This window comes from Marmota monax, unplaced genomic scaffold, assembly GCF_021218885.2.
Source record: "Marmota monax isolate L192 unplaced genomic scaffold, Marmota_monax_Labrador192_F-V1.1 WCK01_AAM20220418_F8-fsc00014, whole genome shotgun sequence".
In the NCBI taxonomy this organism is placed as follows: domain Eukaryota; kingdom Metazoa; phylum Chordata; class Mammalia; order Rodentia; family Sciuridae; genus Marmota; species Marmota monax.
Window position 1 is genome coordinate 33,516,539 of NW_026695222.1, and position 19,986 is coordinate 33,536,524.

General features: G+C 50.4%; 1 protein-coding gene across 27 annotated transcripts in view; it reads left to right on the plus strand.

Moving 5' to 3' along the window:
* Positions 1-212: 212 nt before the first annotated feature.
* The window catches only part of Zmynd8 (zinc finger MYND-type containing 8), a 98,783-nt gene continuing 79,009 nt past the window's right edge, over positions 213-19,986 (plus strand). For 4 of the 27 annotated variants that reach the window (XM_046433629.2, XM_058575599.1, XM_046433642.2 and 1 more), the window contains exons 1-2: positions 2,828-5,256; positions 10,219-10,289. In XM_046433629.2, the coding sequence (XP_046289585.1) occupies positions 5,048-5,256; positions 10,219-10,289 (280 nt within the window). In that variant the 5' untranslated portion in view covers positions 2,828-5,047. Of the gene's footprint in view, positions 355-1,316; positions 1,560-1,682; positions 2,043-2,826; positions 5,257-5,327; positions 5,661-6,264; positions 6,432-10,218; positions 10,290-13,180; positions 13,255-19,986 lie in introns of those variants that run through there. The other 23 variants (XM_046433637.2, XM_046433649.2, XM_046433647.2 and 20 more) reach the window with 14 other exon arrangements.

A 19,986-nucleotide genomic window follows, 5' to 3' on the forward strand; every position in this document is an offset into this window, starting at 1 on the left:
AATGTTTTACTGGGGAGCAGTGCCGGAGATGGGGGGGCGGGAGGGGCCACCAAGTGTAGGTCTGTGTAGCTGTTGCATCTGCCTTCGGAGCCCAAAGAAGCCGGTCTCCGTGGACATAAATCGAAGCAAGAATCTTTATGAAGCTCTTGGGATTTGTGTGCCCCTGAGGAGGGCCCAGTTCCCTAGAACACACTTCAGGGAGGAGTGGCGGGAAGGGCTAACCTGTGGGTGTGCAGGCCCCACTGTAATAAGGGTGCTTGTTTCCTGGCCGGGTTTGACATCTTTCTTTCTCCCTCTGGATTTAAATGGCTTCTCAGACTGAGAGGCAGACTGCCTGTGGCCTGGATTCAGAAGGTACACGCCTCCTCGGGAAGCAGAGGCGAGAGACAGCGGCTCTCTCTCTCTCTCTCTCTCTCTCTTTCTGCATCTGCCCGGCGAGCTGCAGCTGGTACTTTTCCACAGGCCTTTTCTGCGATCTCAGGGCCTCCTTTTTCCCAGCCAGACCCAGAGTCCGAGAGAGGGTTAACAGGCAGGAAGCTGCAGCCATAGCAGACTAATACGGAAGTCAGATTTTTGTTTAACTGACAGGTTTAGCAGGCCTCGGGGGTGGGGGAGGGGGTTGGAGGGGAAGGGAAGTTAGTAGGTGGAGGCCTGTGGCCTGCTAGGGACGGATTTGGCTTTTCTTAGGGTAAGCAGGAGAGGGCCCCCCCTTGGCAGCTTGGCAGGGAGGCAGGAACCATTTTGCTCTTCCTTTGAGGACCGACCGAGGGGGGCCAGGGGTTAGACTCTGGCCTGGCCGGCAGTGACTCTCTGGCCTGCTTTTCCAGGAGGCATTTTGACAATGACTGTGCAGACTTGACCACGCTCCCCTGCTCCCCTCCTTCCCGCAGTGGCCGGCTGCTGTCTTGGGAGAAGCCCGGCGGCCTGGGGCTGATTTCCTGGGGCTGGCAGCAGAGCTGCTCTGAGGCCTCCCTCCAGCCCTTCTCCTGTCCCTCTGAGTCTTTCCTGGACTCCTCGCTCCTGCTCAGCATTCCCCTTGGAGAACCACTCTGCCGGCTCGCCGTAGGGAAGGGCCAGCCTTTCTCCTTAGGAGCAGGCCAGGGCCGTGGGGCCAGGTGAGGGTGAGCCTTTCCAGCCCACCCCAGATGCTGCCTTCCCAGTGGCCTCCGGGCCTCGGGCTCTGCAGGAGCAGGTCAGGCTGGCCGCACTGGTTCGCCAGTGCCGGGGAATCCAGCCAGGGTGTGGGAGAAGTGCGTGCGGGGGCCCCTTTCCCAAGTTTTTCTTGCCGCAAAAGGCCTAGCTTAGCCTGTCTTTTTCTATGCACAGGATGGCTCTGGCTCACCCGAGCCTCACAAAGATAATCGCTCAGGAAGTGTTTCAGCCAATCCGGGGCCGCTTTACACTCCGATTGGCCGGCGCAGCCAATCGGGGATGAGCTTTTATTAGGCGGCCAGATCATCAGCCGAAGTGCCAAACCCTTTTTCTGTGAGAACTAGGAGCCTGTCCTCCATGTTTTATAAGTATTGACATTACACAGTGTTAACAATGCATCCACAGAGGTAAGCTCGGCTTTTTAACCATCTTTTTCCCCCTCCCTCTGAGACATCCGAGTTGTGGGCGAGCAGTGTGACTTCTCTGTGGCTGGCTGTGCCACACTCACCCCAGAGCACTTAGGTTAACTTGGAACTCTTTAGAGAGATTTTTTTTCTCCTTTTTTTTTTTTTTGCTTTCTTGGGTCACATGGCTGAGTAGCCATTAGCCATAGCTTGGTTTTGCAACCTGGCAAGGGCCTGGCACACCTTTGCCTCCACCAGGGCATGGTGTTTCTGGAATAGTTTGAAGCTAGACCCTGGTATGCCAAGAGAGAAGCTTTCTTTTCCTTTTTTTCCCCTCCTTTCCCTCCCTTCCCCTCTCCTTCTCTCCTGAGCAGTTTCCCCTGCACTATTGTCTTCTCTTGGGTCACATGCCTGCTGGGGGAAGAAAATGGAAGGTGAACACGCAGGCTTCTCTCCAAGGAGCGCTCATGGCAGACAGCAGAGCAGGCAAGTTTGCCTTCCCAGAGAGGTTCTGGGAAGGCTGGACTAAGTTCTGACAAGAGAGGCCGTGCGCTGGAAAGAGAGCCCAGCCCTCAGCACAGCAGCCAGGAGCCAGGGTAGCTCTGGGCCTAGGTGGGTGGCGGGGTGCGTGCCTCCTCTTTCTCTTCCTCTCCAGAGCTTCTCCCTTGAAACTACATTGTTCAGCCTTTTCTCCTGACTTAGCTTGATACAGAGTGTTCTGCAAACCAGCCTACAGCCAGCCAATGTTTCTGAAAGTGTTTGCTAGGCTCTGGAGGAAGTTTTTGGAGTAGGGATAGGGTTTGGGGGGCGGGGTGGGGGGTGGGAGAATCTTGGACAACATCCTGCATAAAAAAGAAAGAAAGAAAATCTGGGAGGACCCTGAAGCGCTCAGCTTTCTACTCTTGCATGATTTTCAATGAACTAATGTATCTTTTATCTTTGTTTTCATTTTTTTCCCCTTGTTTTAAACATTGTATCATCCTCTGTGCTCCTGTGTGATAGAGTGCAGAGGAAATAAAATCATGTTTGTGGCTCCTGACAGCATTCCCTATCCAGTTGTTGGGTTGTATTGTTGTGGTGCTGGTGTGTGTTTTTAATAATACCATGTAACTGTTTAAAAACAATTTCGTTTTTGATCAAGTCCCAAATCTGCCAGGCTGTTCTCTCTTCCTAACTGTGGAAAAATGAGACGGTTACTTGAACATTTGTTGGGTAAGTAAAGCAATCCATTTCCTCTGTGACCATGTAGCCAGAGTTTTTGTGAACATTTGGGGTCTGTTTGGAAGAGGGGGTCTTGGCTACAGCAGCTGGGGGCTTCATTAGCAGGAACAAAATAAGAGCTTTTAAAAAGAGAGTCTGGAGTTTAGGTGACTATTTGCATCCACTGTTTTTCCTGATAACCTGCAGCTAGGAGGGAAGATTTCACTTCCTGTTTACCCTCAGCCAGGGGAGAAATGTTCAGGGCATCGTCTCTTGCTTCTTTCTACACCTTTAACTGGGTTTGTTTGGATCTTAGGACTCTGGGTAGGAGGTCTGCTTGTTGTTAGTTAATGCAACTGCTTGTTCTTAAGTCACAGAGCCCTACAAACATGGGGGGCGGGGAGCTAACTGGTGGTGTGCGTGTGGGGGTGGGTTGTGTCAGTAGTTAGTTTTAGGGTTACTTAGTGCAAAATCCCATCCACCACCAAACTTGATTTCATTCAGGACTCAACTGACCAACAGAGTTGGCCTTTTTCCACGCCTGACCCACACATCTGTAAGCATGCTGGCCTGACTCGGCTTTATTTGTCTTTTTCTACTTTTCCCCTGATCTCTGGATGCTGTAGCTAGAATTTAAAAGTGAAAAGAAAAAAAAAAAAAGTCAACTTCTGCTTAGCGTTACCTTTAGAATTCCCTTGGAAATTCATTCCATACATTTCCAGCTGGGAGACCAATTCAGCAGGATTTTAAGTGCTAGAAATATATTCAGTATCTGTGTTATGCCAACTTGATGAAGTCAGTTAATCTTTTTTTTTCTTTTTAAAGTAGTGTCCAGCCTCCCAACTTTTGACACCAGTTGGATGAAGGTGCATTGAATAAGGAGAAATGCACCAGATTCTAATTTGAAGTCAAGGTGGGCCAGCAATCTTAGAGTCAAAGCGCAGAGGGTGGTGATATTTTATATGGAACAGCCCCCCCCCCCAACTTAAGTTCAGACTCTTAGCTATTTTCTTTGTTCTTATCTCCTTGCTCTAAATGGAAATTTCATATTGAGCTTCTCCTGGTCTCCCTAGAAGCAATATCTAATCACAAGACGCCTGGTTTGGTGCCTTCAGTGTTTGCATAATACTGTGTTTGTTGGGCTGCAAGGAGACTTAAGGGCAGAGCATTGGTTCTCTAAAAGCTTGCATTAAAATGGCTCCCACAGGTTTGGAAAGCTAAGACCTGTTTTCAAGTGTGCTGCCCCAGCACCTTCCCAGCCCTGGATCAAGCTGGTCACTTTTCCTCTGGTACTGTGGCCATCACCAAGCACGGGGCAGTAAAAAGTTAATTGCTTTTCAAAGTAGCCCTTATTTCCCAGTTCCTAAAGGGAAGGAATGTCTGCATTGCAGCAGGACGAGGTAGAGACAGCAGTGTGGGCCCACGGAGCAGCCCAATGGGCTTCCTCTCTCTGGCTCTTGAACCAATAGACTGGGAGGAAAGGTTAAAGATTGACAATTGCAGTGGCCGGACTGAGAAGGGGTGTTCTGGAAATTTCTACTACCATCTTTGTTCCTTTCAGGAAAAGCAGCTCCCCAGGCTGAAGAGTCCTACATTCCATTCCTCGGGCATCCCCCTTCCTCCCCCCTTGCTTCTCTCATCAAGGTAGAATGTTCTTCTGCCACATTGGTAAATTGCAGAGGGAGGAACAGAATGATGGGCTGTTTTCCTTTTTCCTTCTGCCTCCTCGGTCCCCAAAGAGGATGACAGCTGCAAGGAGCAAACACAGACACACTGGAGCTTTTGATTCCTTTTTTTCCTCCAAGACCCTCCAGGATGGATGCACTTTCTGCTTTGGGAAATTAAGTGGTATTCACGTGGGGGAGGGGGAAGCAGCGGCTTTTATTAGCTCCAGAAAATGGTCAGTGTTCAGTCTGTAACTAGGAATTAATTATATATAATCACTCAGTAAACTTTCTTCAGAGTTTTTCTAATTGCTGAGCATGAACATAGTGAGGCCGTTGGAGCCAAGTCCAGCTACTTTTATAATTAACAGCTCAAAGATTTGAGTCAGAAAGAAAGAAACAATGAGGGCCTCTTGGTTATAAATTAGGGATGAAAACAATAGTTATTTTCCTTTCTTTCTTGTAACCCCTTTTCTTTTAAACAAAACATCCCCCTTTTCTTTCCCTGGGGAGAGCCAGTAGGGATCTTAGAAGTAGAAGACCGAGTCACTCTTTAGAAAGCTGGGTGACAGTAACCCAGCAAAACCTGCAGGCAGGGGTGGGTTTTGGAAGGACCAGCCACTTCCAATGGGTGACCTTCTTTGTTTCTTCGGCCTTCTCTCCCCTTCTCTCCTCTGGCAGAGGCAGCCAAACATTTGTCAGCCCTGGATCTTGTTTTGCCTCTGGTTGACCCTGAAAAGAAAGATACATTCAAGGGGGCCTTCCCCACCCTGCAGCAGAGACCTGAAAGCCGGCCTGTTGGGAGGCCCCAAGTTGTTCTTAAAATGCACAAACAAGTAAGGATTCACCCTTGGCCTCAGGTTGCTGTACTGGGGCTGCCCTTCCCCCCCTGCTCTCCTTACAGACAAACAAGCAGGCGGTGGCCACGCCAGCTCTGCAGCCTGAGCCTGCCAGGCTGGCCCTCCCCATCGCGGTCACCTACCTACCGGCCGGCACTGTGCCCGTCCTCGCCCTGGCTTGGCCCTGGGCTCTGTGCCCTCTTTCTCCCCTGGAGCAAAAAAGCAGTCACCTTGAAACTCCTCATTCCCAGCTCTGGAGGAATCCTGAGGCCAATTCTCAGACCTTAACAGTAAATGACATTATCCACCACGAGGCTATTAGTTTGGCCTCTGAAAACGGGTTTTGGAAAACCTATTGTTCATTCTCAGGGCCCTGTTGGGGGTGGACAGAAACCTAATTTGTGAGTATCCTGTTCCTTGGAGAGGGGAACGTGCGACTTGGGGTTTCTCTTTTGCAGACTGGGGTTGTCTTTCCTTGATGTTCACGTCTTAGGGGTGGCTCTGCAGAGGGCTGGGTGGATGGTGGCCGTTTTCAGGCTCACAAACAGCCTTTTAATTTTACCTTGGCCTCAGCCTGGGGTGCAGCCCTCCAGCTTAGCTCTCCAGATGCCTGCTGTTCCAGAAGCACTTTCATTTTACCTCACTTGCAGGATGGATGCAGAGCTGGCCGCCCTGCACTGAGAAGGGGGAGTGGGCTTCTTCCCACCCCCACCCCGCCCCCACCCCCAGCCTGCTCCCTGGGAACATTTCCTGTTTGCAGGGACACCTGTCTGGCTGCCAGTGTGATTCCTAACCGTCCACCCACCTAGTTCCAGGGCAAGAAGGCCCCATCCCAGAGCCTCCTGTTGAAGGCTCAGAATCTGAAAGGGAATTCTTTTCCTCAGGAACCTGCGACTTCACAAACTCTCTCTCCCTGTCATTGCAGGTTCTTTTTTTTTTTTTTTTTTTTAAGCTTCTAAACGTTGGGTTGTTGGTGTCCTTTGGTCGAGCTTCTCCTGGTTCTGATATTTAGGAAGGTGGCTTTGAAACTAGCAGGGCTGCTTAGACACAGGCTCAGCTATTGAACAAACTGCTACCATTTTAGCTTCAATCCAGGAATGAGGCAGTGTTGCCAGACGCCATTTTAAGAATCCTGCATAAATAGCTTAGCCACCGATGACGGCCTGTTTTAGGTGAGTGCTTATACAAAGCTGCTCTGCTAACCATTCCCTCCCCCTGCCAATTTAGAAAAAAATTAATTGCAGATTTTAGGGAAGCATGTTTTTTTTTTTAAATTTGGATGTTCACTGTTTTGTGTTCTAGAAGAGGAAGATGTTCTGCCTTGGGGATTAAACATTTCTTACAGCCTGGACCATTTTGGGATTTTGAATGAAAGTAAAAAAGCCAAGAAAAGTCCTGTCGAATGATGCATGATTCTTGAATTGCCGTGTGATGAGCCTCCTCTGAGAACCAGGGTCTTGTGCATGCTGGTTATATATTCTAGATGGGTTAGAGATTGTTGGTTAAAAGTCAAATAGAAAGGGCACTTAGGGAAAAGAAATATCTGGGCATTGTGTATCTAGGCATTTTTTTTTCTGTCAAACCTGGATGCTTTTTCTTGTCTCTCTCTCTCTCTCTTTCTCTCTTTTGGAAGTGTGGAAGGGATGAGATTCCTGGGAATTACGGACCAGCCCTGAGCCCTTCTGAGTCCTCAGAATTAATAACCAGAAGGCTTAAAGCATCCTGGAGGTGTAGCAGTTCATCTGTAACTTTTAATTGCTCTTTTTTTTTCTTTCTTTCAGTGCATGCAGGTTCAGAAGTAAGCACAGACTTTTCTTGATTTGGCATTGGGGGAAAAGCTTTTATTCTTTTGGGGGCCAGGGTGGGGGATGGTCTTCGTTGTGTTTATAGGTGCTGTTCTTCTTCCTTCTTTGAATTGCCTGGACTGTATCAGTTTGTGAAATCCACAGGCAAGTGACTTGGGTAAATGTGAGTGCCAAAGGTGGTGGTGGTGGTGGTGGTGGCGGCGGCTACAGTAATGTATACAACTAGTTGATGGTGAATTTTCCTATGGGGCTGTGGGGTGGTTTTCAGCTAATCTCACCCTTTTCTTTTAGCGGCCCCCAGTCTCCCCAATAGACCTTTAAAAAAAGAAAAGGCGTGCCAGTTTGCAACCAGGACTTGTCCTTCCTTTGTTTTTGATTTAAATGATCAGGTTGCAGGAAGCTAGCAGATATGGAAGGAGAGAAGCTATGGATTTTCTAAGACTTAATGTGTTAATGGCAGAAGTTCAAAGCATCTCCCCAGATGCAGCCGCCTTTTCTTTTTAACAAATATTTGACTGTTTTTCCCCCAAATGACCTAACAGTTCTTAAACCTAAGTTGACTAGGATCTGTTGGGCATCCAGATAGATACAAATCTTCTCTCATCACCCCTTTTGATGCAATATTTATAGCCCCCCCCCCCCAACACACCAGTACTTAACACTAAACAACAACAACAACAAAACCCTGAGATCAGTGGTGTAGAAAAAAAGGGAAGTCTCTTTAGATGTGGCTATTGGAAATGACTAATTGTGCATTCTGGTCTTTGCTTTTGTAAACGAAGTTTTTTTCCCCCTTTTAATGCATAGGCACTGCAATTTCCTTTAGTCAAATATAAGTGTGTGTGTGTGTGTGTGTGTGTGTGCACGCGCGCATGTGCCTGGGCATATATGTGCACGGGTTTCTTTTGAAAGGATGGCTTGCTCATCTGTGAAAAAGATGGTTTTCTCAAACCGTTGTGCTTGAAATCCTGGGCTAGGGCTGGTGGTGCTGTTGCTGAAGTTAGGTGATCCTGGTGCCCACTTGTAATACTTGGAAGGATAAAACAGCTCAACTTTCCCCCCTCTCTTTTGCTCCAGAATTGATTATCTTAAACTCAGCAGCAAACAGCTACCCCATAACTAGTTTGCATTTCTTAGCCTCTCAGCAGCATTCCTGCCTCAAGTATTCAGCTCCTCCAGGCTGTTACAAGCCAAATAATTGTTCTCTTGAATGCCTTCCTCCTCCATGATCAATACACCTTTGAATGTTTTCATCGCAGCAGCAGAAATCCTTCAAGTGGGTTTTTGGGCTCTGTTATGCCTAATTGTTGCTTTCTCCACTGTACGTTTTAGTTGGAGCCCAGATTAGCGTTTTCTGCATCATTCAAAATATGGGATCGGTTTCAAGAAGTTTAGGATTTCACAGACTTCTTGCTAGAGAGGGAAACCAAATTCTAGTTGCTAGAAAGATCAAGGTTGCTCTTTAACCTTTTGAAGTTAACCATCCACCCATCTCTGAGAGCGGTGTGGGGCTTTTTGTTAAAATCTATTTCCAGTCCCTCCAAGCAAGAACCAGCCCAGCAGCACAACCCGTGTGTGTGTGTGTGTGTGTGTGTGTGTGTGTGTGTGTGTTCGATCCAGAGGTGTGTTGTGGGCTGAGATGTGTAGCTCTGAAGTTGGAGCAAAGGAGTCTTAGTGCTAAAATCACCTTCGATCAGTCACCGTTGTGTTATTGTATGTTAGTGAGGTGTTTAAATTTAGCAGGCTGCTCTCTTCTGACGAAAACCATTTGTGACAACGTGTCAGTTGTTTCTTTGGTGATTTGTGTCACTGGCTTCTCTACAGATGCTGTGCAAATTAAGTTGTTAATGGGGTCCAATATCGGAATGCTAAATGTGTTAATATCCTGATTTAAACCCAGGCCAGCCTCCTCCTCCTCCTCTGCTGGGGACTAGTTGGTGGAGGCCCGGAGCTCCTGTAATTTAATCCTGAGCTATCATCTTTTCCTTTCTGCCTGCCGCCCATCCTGAACTCTCCTCCCAGCAAACCTGGGGCTCTTCTGAACACGTCTCCATCCTACACTGGGGTTCCAGGCCCAGGCTTCCTTTCTGGACTCTTTTTGGCCTTGTCACTGTCTCAGACGGCCCGACACAGACAGGACCTTCTTCTCTAGCCTTCTTCCTGCCCTGGCTTGAGTCTTCCCAATGGAAAATTCCAGCCCTGTCGGTTGGCGACGCACCTCTTGCTCCTTGTGGAGCTGTGGTCTGATGGAATCGCATTCTGAGTGGTGGCTGAGTGGAAAGTTCTAGCGCCTCCAGCCCTTCTTCACACCTATAACCTCACGGCTTCACTTCTTCCCGGGGCCTGGCTTGGGAGGTGGTATGGGGGGAAGATCTGGAATGGCCCAAGTTCCAGCGGAGAGGGAGAGAAGGTTCTGGAAGACTTTCCAGCTAAGGGTGCTTGCTTACCTTCCTTCTCTCCCCATCCCCGATTCTTGGCGGGGTCTTTCCTCATTCCACTTTTGTCGGGGAGGATAATTAGTCCAGCTCTAGAGGGAGCCAAGCCTGCCCTACAAGGACCCACCATGGAGGGGTGGGGGGTGCACAGACACCTAATTCGTGGAGTCGATGCTGATTGTTGGAATTGTTTTGCAACCAGAGTGGGCATATTTCACTACTTTGTAATTTAACCTGTATCTTTTTTTTTTTCCTCATTGTGTTCCTGCCTCATCAGAGAATTGTAAGATTTTGCGGGGGGGGGGGCAGTCTGGGAAATACTCACTGCAGAGTTTAGAGATGAGAACTCTGGGAACTCTGCGAACCCTTCCCGCTGCCTGACTTTGAACCCAGTGCTGGCAGTGAGAAGCTTGTTTGTTTGAAGGCTGGGTTCTCATGAGCCCAAAGGGGTAGTTTGTAATTGTGTATCCAAAAAGATTTGCTTCTTTGCATACCCAATAGCATGACAATTGGAATAGTAATTTGACTTAAAGAACCATCTAGGGTTTTAAAGAAGCCCTTTAGGAATCTTAGCACTGTGAAATCAGGTTTGTCCTTTCTCCTGTGGTGGAGAAGGATGGGGGCTTGTCTTACCGGTGGGCTGTGGCTAGGCTTCTCAGCGGCTGCCCCCAGGCAGGTTCTAGCTCACCTAAACATGAACATAATTTGCTCTATTTCAGCTTGGCTGAAGAGGAAATAAAAACAGAACAGGAGGTGGTAGAGGGCATGGATATTTCTACTCGCTCCAAAGGTGAGTAAAATTCTTACATTATCTATTTCTGCACAAAGGAAGGAATGGGGTTTTCTTTTTATTGTTGGGGAGCCGGTGAAGGGTGGCCCTCTGAGCTGGCATTGCAACAGTCCGTGAAGTGTGAGATGTGGACCCTTTGATGGCTGAACCTAACTTCTGGAGAAATCTTTTGATCGTCTTTCCCTTGCATGTATGCATAGGTGTACCTGCTTGTCGGGAATTGTCCCGACATTAGGTTTTGGGTATGTGTTGGGCCTGGGGATGGGCAGCTGCTGCTGGCTTCCTGATTGGGATCTCAGAAGTGGGATGAAGTTGGCCTGGTGCCTTGGGAAACGGTGGTCTTGGGTCGGAGATGAGAAGGAAGATCTGGGCTTTCTGGAATGCTGGGGGCAGTGTTGGCACATTAGGGCACATCCAGTTTGTTTGCTCAGGGTGCGAGCAGACTCCTCCGCAGGTGGCTGAGGGATTGGTGCTCCTCGGCTGGTCTGTGAGACTCACAGGCCCCTGCAGAGGGAGCAGGTCCTCACTCCTTCCTCAGTGTGCTTTTAGAAGTGCGCTGCTGAGTCCTCTTCAGGTCTGGTTGACGAAAATGCTTGTCCCTGAACTTAATGGCTGTACCAGTGTGTTTACTCCTTTAGCACCTCCCTGAGTGCCTGCTCTGTGTGCAGGGAAGTGGGAGGGGCTTCAGAGAGGGCGCTTACAGATTATTCCAGAAGGGCATTCTCATCTGGCCAGAGGATCACAACAAGTGACTCCCTAAACGCTCCTGAAACAACAACAACAACAAAAACGTTTTGAGGATTTTTATAAAGCAGCATGTCTGTCTCTCTCTTTCTCTCTCTCTCTCTCTCTCTCTCTCTCACACACACACACACACACACACACACACACTTATTTACTCATTTTTCGCAGTACTGGGGTGTGACCAGGGCCTTGTGCGTGACAGACAAGCACTTGACCACTGAGCTGCACCTCCAGCTCTTTTTGTTTTGGGTCAGGGTATTTGCTAAGCTGCCCATGCTGGCCTCGAACTCGGCGATCCTCCTGCCTCAGCTTCCCTAGTGACTGTGATGACAGGTCAGCATGGCATTTTGGGCCCAGCTGAGGCTCAGATCACCAGCAAGGCTGGGCTGGCTGGGGGTGGCCTGTGCTGGGGAGTAGGGGGAGGTCGCAGCTCCTTCCTGTGCAGGGCCATTGGGTTCCACTGTTGGGGAGAGTCACGGAGTACCTCACGCAGAGGAAGTGCCTTTCCAGAGCCGTGTTTGGAGACAGTTGTGCCCCTCGCCTGCTGGTGGCTGGGTGCAGTGAGCCTAGAGAGGTGTGGTGGCCTTTGTCCTTACTCTGCTGCTTGCTGTCTGTCTGACCTGCTGTTTTTTTATCTGTGAAAGGGGTGCTGAGTTCAAGTCTAAGGCTCCCTCTTCCCCCACAACTATAAAAATGGCCTTGTGTCTGTGGAGTGCTTATGAAGGCTTGGCCTATACCTGGCGCCTTCTCTTGTGAATTCCTCTAATCTTTTGTCTTTGTGGTGCAGGGCTTGCGCATGCTAGGCAGATGCTTTGCCACTGAGCCTCACCACATCCCCTTTGGTTTCTGATTAATTAATTATTATTATTTTTTTGTATCGGGGATTAAATCAGGGGTGCTCAGTTACTAAGCCACATCCCCAGCCCTTTTTAATATTTTATTTAGAGACAGGGTCTCGCTGAGTTGCTTAGGGTCTCATTAAGTTGCTGAGGCTGGCTTTGAACCCGTGGTCCTCTTGCCTCAGCCTCCCAAGCTGTTGGGATTTCGGTGTGTGCCACTGCGCCCAGCTGATTTTTTTTTTTTTTTTTTTTTTTTTTTGAGGCAGGGTCTTGTTAAGTTTGAGCTTGTGACCCTGCTGCCTCAGCTTCCTGGGAGGCTGGGGTTGTAAGTGAGCGCCTTTGTGCTCAGCCGCCAGTCCCCTTCTGAGGTGGGAGCTGTCATTTCCCCTTGCACATGAGGAACCTGAGGCTCCAGATGGTGGGGTCTCCTGGGTGGTCAGCAGCACAGCAGGACTGAATTGAGACTGGCTCCAAGGAGGTGCCTCCATCCTGGATGTGCCTGCAGTGGCCCGTAGACCCTCACGGTGACAGCAGGGCGCCGCCCTGCTCAGGCCCCATCTGCCTGTGGAGCCGCCTCTTCTGTTCCTGTAAGCGTGGAGACCTCTTCTCTTCATCTCACGCCCGGGTGCTCCTGACTCACCAGGTGGCAGCCCCTCTGCTGCCTGAGTGACTGCTTCGGGTGACCATGGCCTCTCCCTGCTGGAGCTAGGAGGATGTTAAAAAGCCTCTCTTTTTTGCTGGCCCCTCCACCGACCTGCCAGCACCCTCCGTTCCAGTCTGAAGTCCCTGTGCCCTGCCTCCCGGGATGGCCTTGCTCCCTTCCTCTTGTGACATCCTTTCTCCTTGGGCCATTTCTCCCGACTCCACTCCAGCTCCTGGCCTCCTTCTGTGCCCTCCCTGGGGCCTGCGTGCCCTCTGTCTGGAACACGCTGCCCTAGGACCTGGCTGCCTGTCTGGTTGTTTGGATTCGTCCCCAAGGGTGACTGTTCTTGGCCGCCTGGTCTGAAGGAGTCGTTCCTTCATTTTCTGTTGTTTTTTGAAATAAACTTTTTGCGTTTTAGAGTCACTTTAGATTTCCAGAAAAGTTGTGAAGACAGTGCTGAGAATTCCCACGTCACCCGGCCTGCGCGCCCACCCCACCCCGCTCCTAGCATCCTGGGTGCCAAGCATTGGTCAGGATCCGAGTCGGGGTGGCATGTCATTACCAACACAAGCCTTTGCTGTGTTCAGATGTCCTTAGTTTTGCCACTGAGGGCCCTTTCTGTTCCAGGCTCCCCTCCGCCATACCTGGTTGTCTTCTCTCCTCAGGCTCCTGGCTGTGACAGCTTTTCAGCCCTGCTTTCGATGACCTTGACAGTTTTGAGGCGTGGGCCAGGCGTTTGGTAGGTTGCCCCTTGCCTGGGTTCATGTGGCGCCTCTCAGGATGGATGGCGAGTTGCTAACCTCAGGATTGGCGGGATGGGTTTTTTTTTGGGAAGAACCTCTGAGGTACAGTGCCATTTCCGTCACATTAAGGGTGCCTGTTATCAGTGTGACTTACATCAGTGCTGATGTTGACCTTGGCCACCTCGCCTTGGTGACAGTTCCTTCGCTGTTCATACGGTGTCCTTTGGAGGGAGGTCGCCCAGGCCACACTTAGAGTGGGGGGTCCACTCCACCTCCTGAGGGCGGAGGAACTAAGGAAATTATTTGGAGCTTTTCTGTGTGGGAGGTTTTTGTTTCTTCTGCCCTCTTTGTTTGTTTATTTAATCCTTCATGTGAGTGTGAATTTAAGGATAATTGGTTTATATTTTGGGTTGTGATACAATGCTAATTATCTATTTTATTGCACATTGTTCCCATTTTGGAAGTTGAACCCCCCCCTCCCCATAACTGGGGATTGAACCCAGGACCCCTCTGCCACTGAGCTACATCCCCATCCCTTTTTATTTTTTATTTTGAGACAGGGTCTTACTAAGTAGTGGAGGCCTTGAACTTGAGATCCTCCTTCCTCAGCTGCCTGAGAGCTGGAGTCACGGCATCCGCCACCTCACCTCCATCTGTTTCTTTCTTTTTCTTTTTTTCCTTAATTGGAGAATGGTATTAAAAATCAAGATCTGGGCCTGGGGACATAGCTCAGTTGGTAGAGTGCTGGCCTCACATGCACAAGGCCCTGGGTTCAATGCCAGCACCAAAAAGAAAAAGAAATCAAGATCTGTGTGCTGGGCATGCTCACGGTTCCTGGGTGTCTGTGCTTCTAGGTTCTCTGATTGACAGGAGGGAAACATTTACCTGTGAGGTCGCCAGGGCATAGGCACCTGTCTGTCCATACTCCTGCATGGACCCATCTGTGTTAGCTAAACGTGAGATCATGAGATCCTGCACTTGACTGCAGGCTTTCCCATTCCTACACGGATCAGCTGTAGCCTCGTCCCTTAGTTGAAATCTCCCCTTTCAGCAGTGAGAAAGGTGGCTCCTGCTGTCTGCCCTTGGTGTACCATGTCCTGGTGCACAGTTAACCTGATCTGTGACATACAGCTTGACTGAATGACCGAGCGAACACTTGGGGCTATGACTCAGGTCAAGATGATCGAGCATCGTCAGCTTCCAGAAGGTTCCTTGATCGCTCAGATATTGCTCTCATACTGTATTTGTTGGTTTCTGTGCCAGAATGCGGATGCCTTTTTTAGAAGGGCCTGGGCCTCCATGCTCACTCCTCCTCTCCCTTCGGGGGTCAGGAACCGCAGAGGTTTCAAAAGCCAAACTCCTCCAGCCAGATTCCCTGGTTCTGGGTTGCCTCCTCCCTAGTTCAGTATTTATTCTTTGTGGCTTGGTTTCCCCACCTGGGGATGACGAGGACATAGGGTTAGTGCTGAGGTGAAGTGGCCCACCTGTAGAGTGCTCAGAGTGGAGTTGGGCCTTGGTGAGGGCCGAGGGGCTGGTCCTCTCTTGCAGAGACGGGCGTGTCCAGGTGGGCCTCCAGGGCAGGTCCTCCTCGCTGTTCTGCGCGCCCCACGTCTTCAGCCTCTGGGAAGAGGGTGTGCAGGGAGATGGGAAAACGGTATCCTGACTGACCCCCGCTCAACAGGGAAGGATCATGTAGGGTGGCCCCGCTGACGGCTTGGGACCTCTGTCTAGATCCCGACCCCGGGCACCGCCCTGCACCTGCCTGTCCTGCGGCCCCTGCGGCAGTGGGAGAGCGCTGCTCTGTCGCTGGCTGTTTGGGATGAGCTCCCAGGTGCTCTGTGCCTTGAGCTTGGGTCCCTGGAGGGGCTCACCTTGTTTTGAGGGCGACCTTCCTCTTTACTGGGCGTTTCTGGGAGGCTGTCCTTGGGCAGAGCTGAGTGCTCTTTCCTGGGGAGGGTGTCTGTGGTGGTGGCTTTTGTGTCCAGGACACCTTTCTCACAGAGCCACTGGCACCCGGGGAGGTAGTGACACATGTAGTGACCTGGGCTTGACTGGGTTGCTGAGACCTCAAGAACCCCAAGGTGACATTTGTTTTTTTGGTACCAGGGATTGAACCCAGGGTGCTTACCTACCGAGCCTCACCGCCAGCCCTTTTTGGTATTTTATTTAGAGACAGGGTCTCACTGAGCTGCTTAGAGCTGTATACACTAAGTGGCTGAGGCTGGCTTTGAACTTGGGATCCCTTCCCTCAGCTTCCTGAGCGGCGGGGACTTCAGGTGTGCGCCACCGTGCTTAGCCAGTGGGACATTTGTAAAAGTGGGCAGGACGGCTGTGGAGCCTGATCTCTCTCTGCTCCAGTGACCACCGGGTCCGCGGCGCAGGGCTCCTGACTCGGTGAACGCTGGCTACTCCTCCAGCCTGCTTTTCTGTTGGGAAAGTCAGTGCTTTGGTGCCACATGACACTTCCCATCTGTGTTCTTTGGTTAGAGCCGTGGAAGCCAGCTCTCGTTCATTAGGATAGGAAAATGGTCGTGGGTTTTCACCAGGAAGGCCGGTGGTCCGGGTGGCTCTGGGGAGTGGAATCAGTCTGTGGCCTCTCATGGACAAACAGAGTCTGTGTGTCATGTGTCTGTCCTTTGGTTAGGGAAGGCACCCACCAACACTGTCCCCTCCAGGGAAGAGAGAGTTCTAAAAGGAGCGGAAGGGACCACCTTGGCATGTGGGGAAGCGGGTGGCGGTACTCTGCTGGCAGTTAGGAAGCAGGGTGGGCCGTGCTCTACTTGGGAACCTCGGACACTGCTGATTGGCCCAGAATTCTTTTCTCCTCCTCCGGCGTCTGCTCCTTACACCTTCCAGGTTATCTGACTGGATTTCCACCTGCGCCCTCTGCCCAGCGAGCTCACCTGTTAACCACGTCCCGAGTCCCCCTTTCCATTACGCCAGCCTTGGCATTTTTCAGGGTGTTCACTTCTCAGAAGACAAAGCTTTCAGGGTTTCAAGATGACACTGGACATTTGTGTCCAAGGAAGTGTCATCTGGATGCCAGGGGTGTTTGCGGGGCTCATGTCTTGTGAGCACTTACTGGGCTCACAAAAAATCTGCAGATGACCACATTTGGTTCTATGATCATGGCTTGGTGTAGGTACGCTGTCCCCGTTTTATAGTGAAGGAAATCGAGGCTCCTGTGAGTCAACAAGAGTAGCACTACGGTCAGACTTGGTCTTTGGCTTTAAGCCAAGGGTTCTGAGTTAAATACGTGTAGGGCCCAGCAAGCAGGTCGGTGGCATGTGGGATTCTGGGGGCTTCTGTGAATGGGGGTGCTTCCATTTCGTTGTTGACCCCTAGGGATACGGCCTACCTGGTTTAGAAATGTGGTAAAAGAGAGAGGAGAGGTGTAGTCTAGGTACACCAGCTTTTCAAAGACTGTGGATGAATTCAACGAAACATATCTTGAGATGGAAGTGGCCGAGGACTGTCAGTTTGCATTCTCTGTGTTGGGTTGGTCACAGCAGAGTTCTTGCCGGACTTTGGGCACCCTATGTGTGAGTCAGGACAAGCCCCTGGAAGGTCTGGCTCTGGAAGCTTGAAGAGTGATGGGCGCGGGTTGAGTCCTGTCTCTGTGCAGGAGGCACGGTCCTGCCATGCACCGTCCTGCCGTGCATGCATTCACAGCACCGATTGTGGTATGCGTTTGCCAGGCTGACAAAGCTGAAAACATTTAAAAAAAATGTCTGTGTAATGTCACCGGCACAAGGGAGTGAGCCACTTGGAAACCAGGCACAGATGCAGCGGAAGCCTGAGATATTAAAATCCTGCACGGTACCGTTGTTGCTGAGATCTGCCTGGGTAGGAGATGTTTTCAGAGACAGGATGCTAGAGACCATACAATTATAGCAATTTGCTAACCAGCCCCAGACCTTAATTAGTACAGGATCCTCGTTTTCATTGTTGTATGTAAATTAAGATTCTCACAAAGGGATTGTTTATGAGGATGGCTCCGAGATAGAGACCTTCTGTCATTTTTCAAGGAAACTCTTTTAAGAAAATGAGACCGTAAACACTTTGTGTAGAAGTGCTGAGAATTTTTTTCTTTGAAGAAATGAGCATCGTAATTTCAAGTCTACTTTGCCTTTTTTTACTTCTCCAAGTAGCACCGTCCGTGGACTGTGCACTAGAGTGTATTTGTGAGTTAGATAACCACCAGATTGTTCCTCTCCCAGCAAGATCTGAAATATCCCGGAACTTGGAAGATGCCTGACTGGAAGCTGGGACGTGGTCCACCCTCCCTGCACGGAGCCCCGTTGGTGACGCCTGAGTGACTTAATTTAGCTTTGGGGTTCACTTGCAGAAACCCTGCGCCTGCTCCACGTTTGAAGCCTGACCCTGGGACTTGTTTGTGGGACTGTTACTATTCTGAGGGACTATGGTCAGAAATAGACCCTTTTTAGCCTTAAAAAGGAGCCCCATCTCTTTCTTCCTCCCAATGCCTTGAGTATACCCCAGGGGCCCCCGAGAGCTTTCAGAGACCCTGACACTTTTTCACTTGAAGTTTTGGGTAATGTTACAGGTTGAGTGTCCTTTGTCTGTAATACTTGGGACCAGAAGCGTTTTGGAGTTGGGATTTTTTTTTTCCTTCAGATTTTGCAATATTTGGGTGTGCATAATGCATAGGTATCTTAGACGGGACCCAAGTCTAAACAGAGTCTAACAGAGTTCATCACTGTTTCATACGCATCTTGGGCAGTATCTTTAGCGGGCCTCTCTTGCGACTGACCTGTCACATGAGACCGGGTGTGGAATTTTCCGCTTGTGATGTCACATCAGCACGAAAAGTGTCGGATTTTACAGCATCTTGGGTTTCGAGATGTTCAACCTCTACTTCATTTGGCTACAGTGGATTTTTGTTTTCTTTTTGTTTTGACGTGGGATCTTGCTGTGTTGCCGAGGGTGGTCTAAAGCCATTCTCCTGCCTCGACCCCCTGAGTAGCTGGGACCACAGGTCTGCGCCTTGGGAGCTGGCTCATATAGTGGATTCTTTACCAGTGACCTACGGAGCACATTTGGGAAGGCCATGGCTTGTGGTGGGAGTGAGTGCAGTGCTGTAAGGTCCCCAAGGTCCCCTTCAACCTCCTGGGAACCCCTGCCTCACCCTGCACTCCAAGGAACCTAGAGATCGGCATTTCACAGACTGGAAGAAACGCCTTTATTGATCCCCGCCTCTGCTGTCCGGTGTGTGCCTCGATTCCATCCTGGACACGCCTTCTCACAGGACTTTGAGGACCACGCAGTTCTAGGTCAAGAATAGCAAATCCCACCCCTTGTTCTATACCACTGACCTACACCCTCTGTTCTCCTTGGTTTTTAGGGTAAAGATCTCCATCCTCAAATCCTCATGCACTGCCCCTGCCCATCTTCCTGGCCACCTCACTGGCCTCCTTACTCCCTGTATTCCTCTCTTCTTCATTCACACTCCACCTTACAGATCCTTGAAAGAGTCACTGCTGGCCACAGGGCCTTTGCTCATACCTGGAAGCTCTCTCCTCCCCTTTCTCTCCTTGATGCCCCTCCCCGCCCCATCATTTAAAGCTCTAGGAGAGGAAGAGTTCTGCCTGTTGTTTGGGTCCATCCTCTTAACTAGTACTGTGCCTGTTGCAGGTGGTGCACGATGAGTCTTTATTTTGAATGAATGACTGAACTTTGTCTCTCTGATGGATGGAACTTTGATCCTTTTGGCTTGGTTTCTAGCATAATCCAGTGCCTGGAAATACTTCCCTGGCTCAGGTGTCTGTTCTGTGTGCTACACCTCGTGGCTTATCTTTTTCCTCCAGGGACGTGGGACTGTTGGACATGGCCCCTTCCCTGTGATTGCTTTCCGTCTTGACATACTGTTTCTGCTGGGCTCTTTCTAACACACAAATCCAGGTGTGTGTCCTGCTTTGTGTCCGAGGGCTGCTGCGGGTTGGGTGGTGCAGAGGCAGACTTCTTGTTGTGTTGGGGACGCGCCGCAGGGCTCTGCAGACTGGCTGCTTGTGGTCCTGTGTTGTGTCCTTGCTGAGCCGCCCTTCAGCTCCTTCCAGGCTGCGTCTTCCTGAGGACACCTTCCCCTGGTCTTCCATATCCCTGGAGACTCAGGCCCTCCCTCCTGAGCCCTTGATTCACATAATGTCACTCTTGAAAGTGATTAAATGGCCCAGGAAGGGAATCCGTTTTGATCAGACATTCTTAGGCTTACTAAAGGTCTGAGAAGTTTCAAGCTAGACTAAAGGAGGATTGAAAGGCAAGGCCGTGTCCGCCTCTGTAGGCCTTGAGTTCACCTTCCAAACCCTCCGGCCGTTGGGATGGGGCCTGCCTGTGGCCTGGATCTGGGTCTTCGAATCAAGCTCCTACTGCCCAATATGGCAGCCACAGGATGGCAGTGTGTGTTTGAATTCACAGTTTGCAAAACCAGACCTCTTTCCTAGCCCTGCTTCACGGGCACAGCAGCCCGGCGGGGCTGGAGGCCGCCCTAGTGGACGGCACAGATGCAGAGGAGACCGAGAACAGGGCCGCCATTATAGCAGGCGCTGACCGACCGCCCTGCTCTGTGGTTCCAGAGGTGAATGGGCTCATTGTGAACTGAGCCGGGCCCAGTGCCGGGTGGATACTCTGCCTTGAGTTGACATTTTGCTTGATGAGATCTCTCTTCCCATCTTCCCAAGTTGGCATTTCTTGCTCAGGTCCTGAGCAAC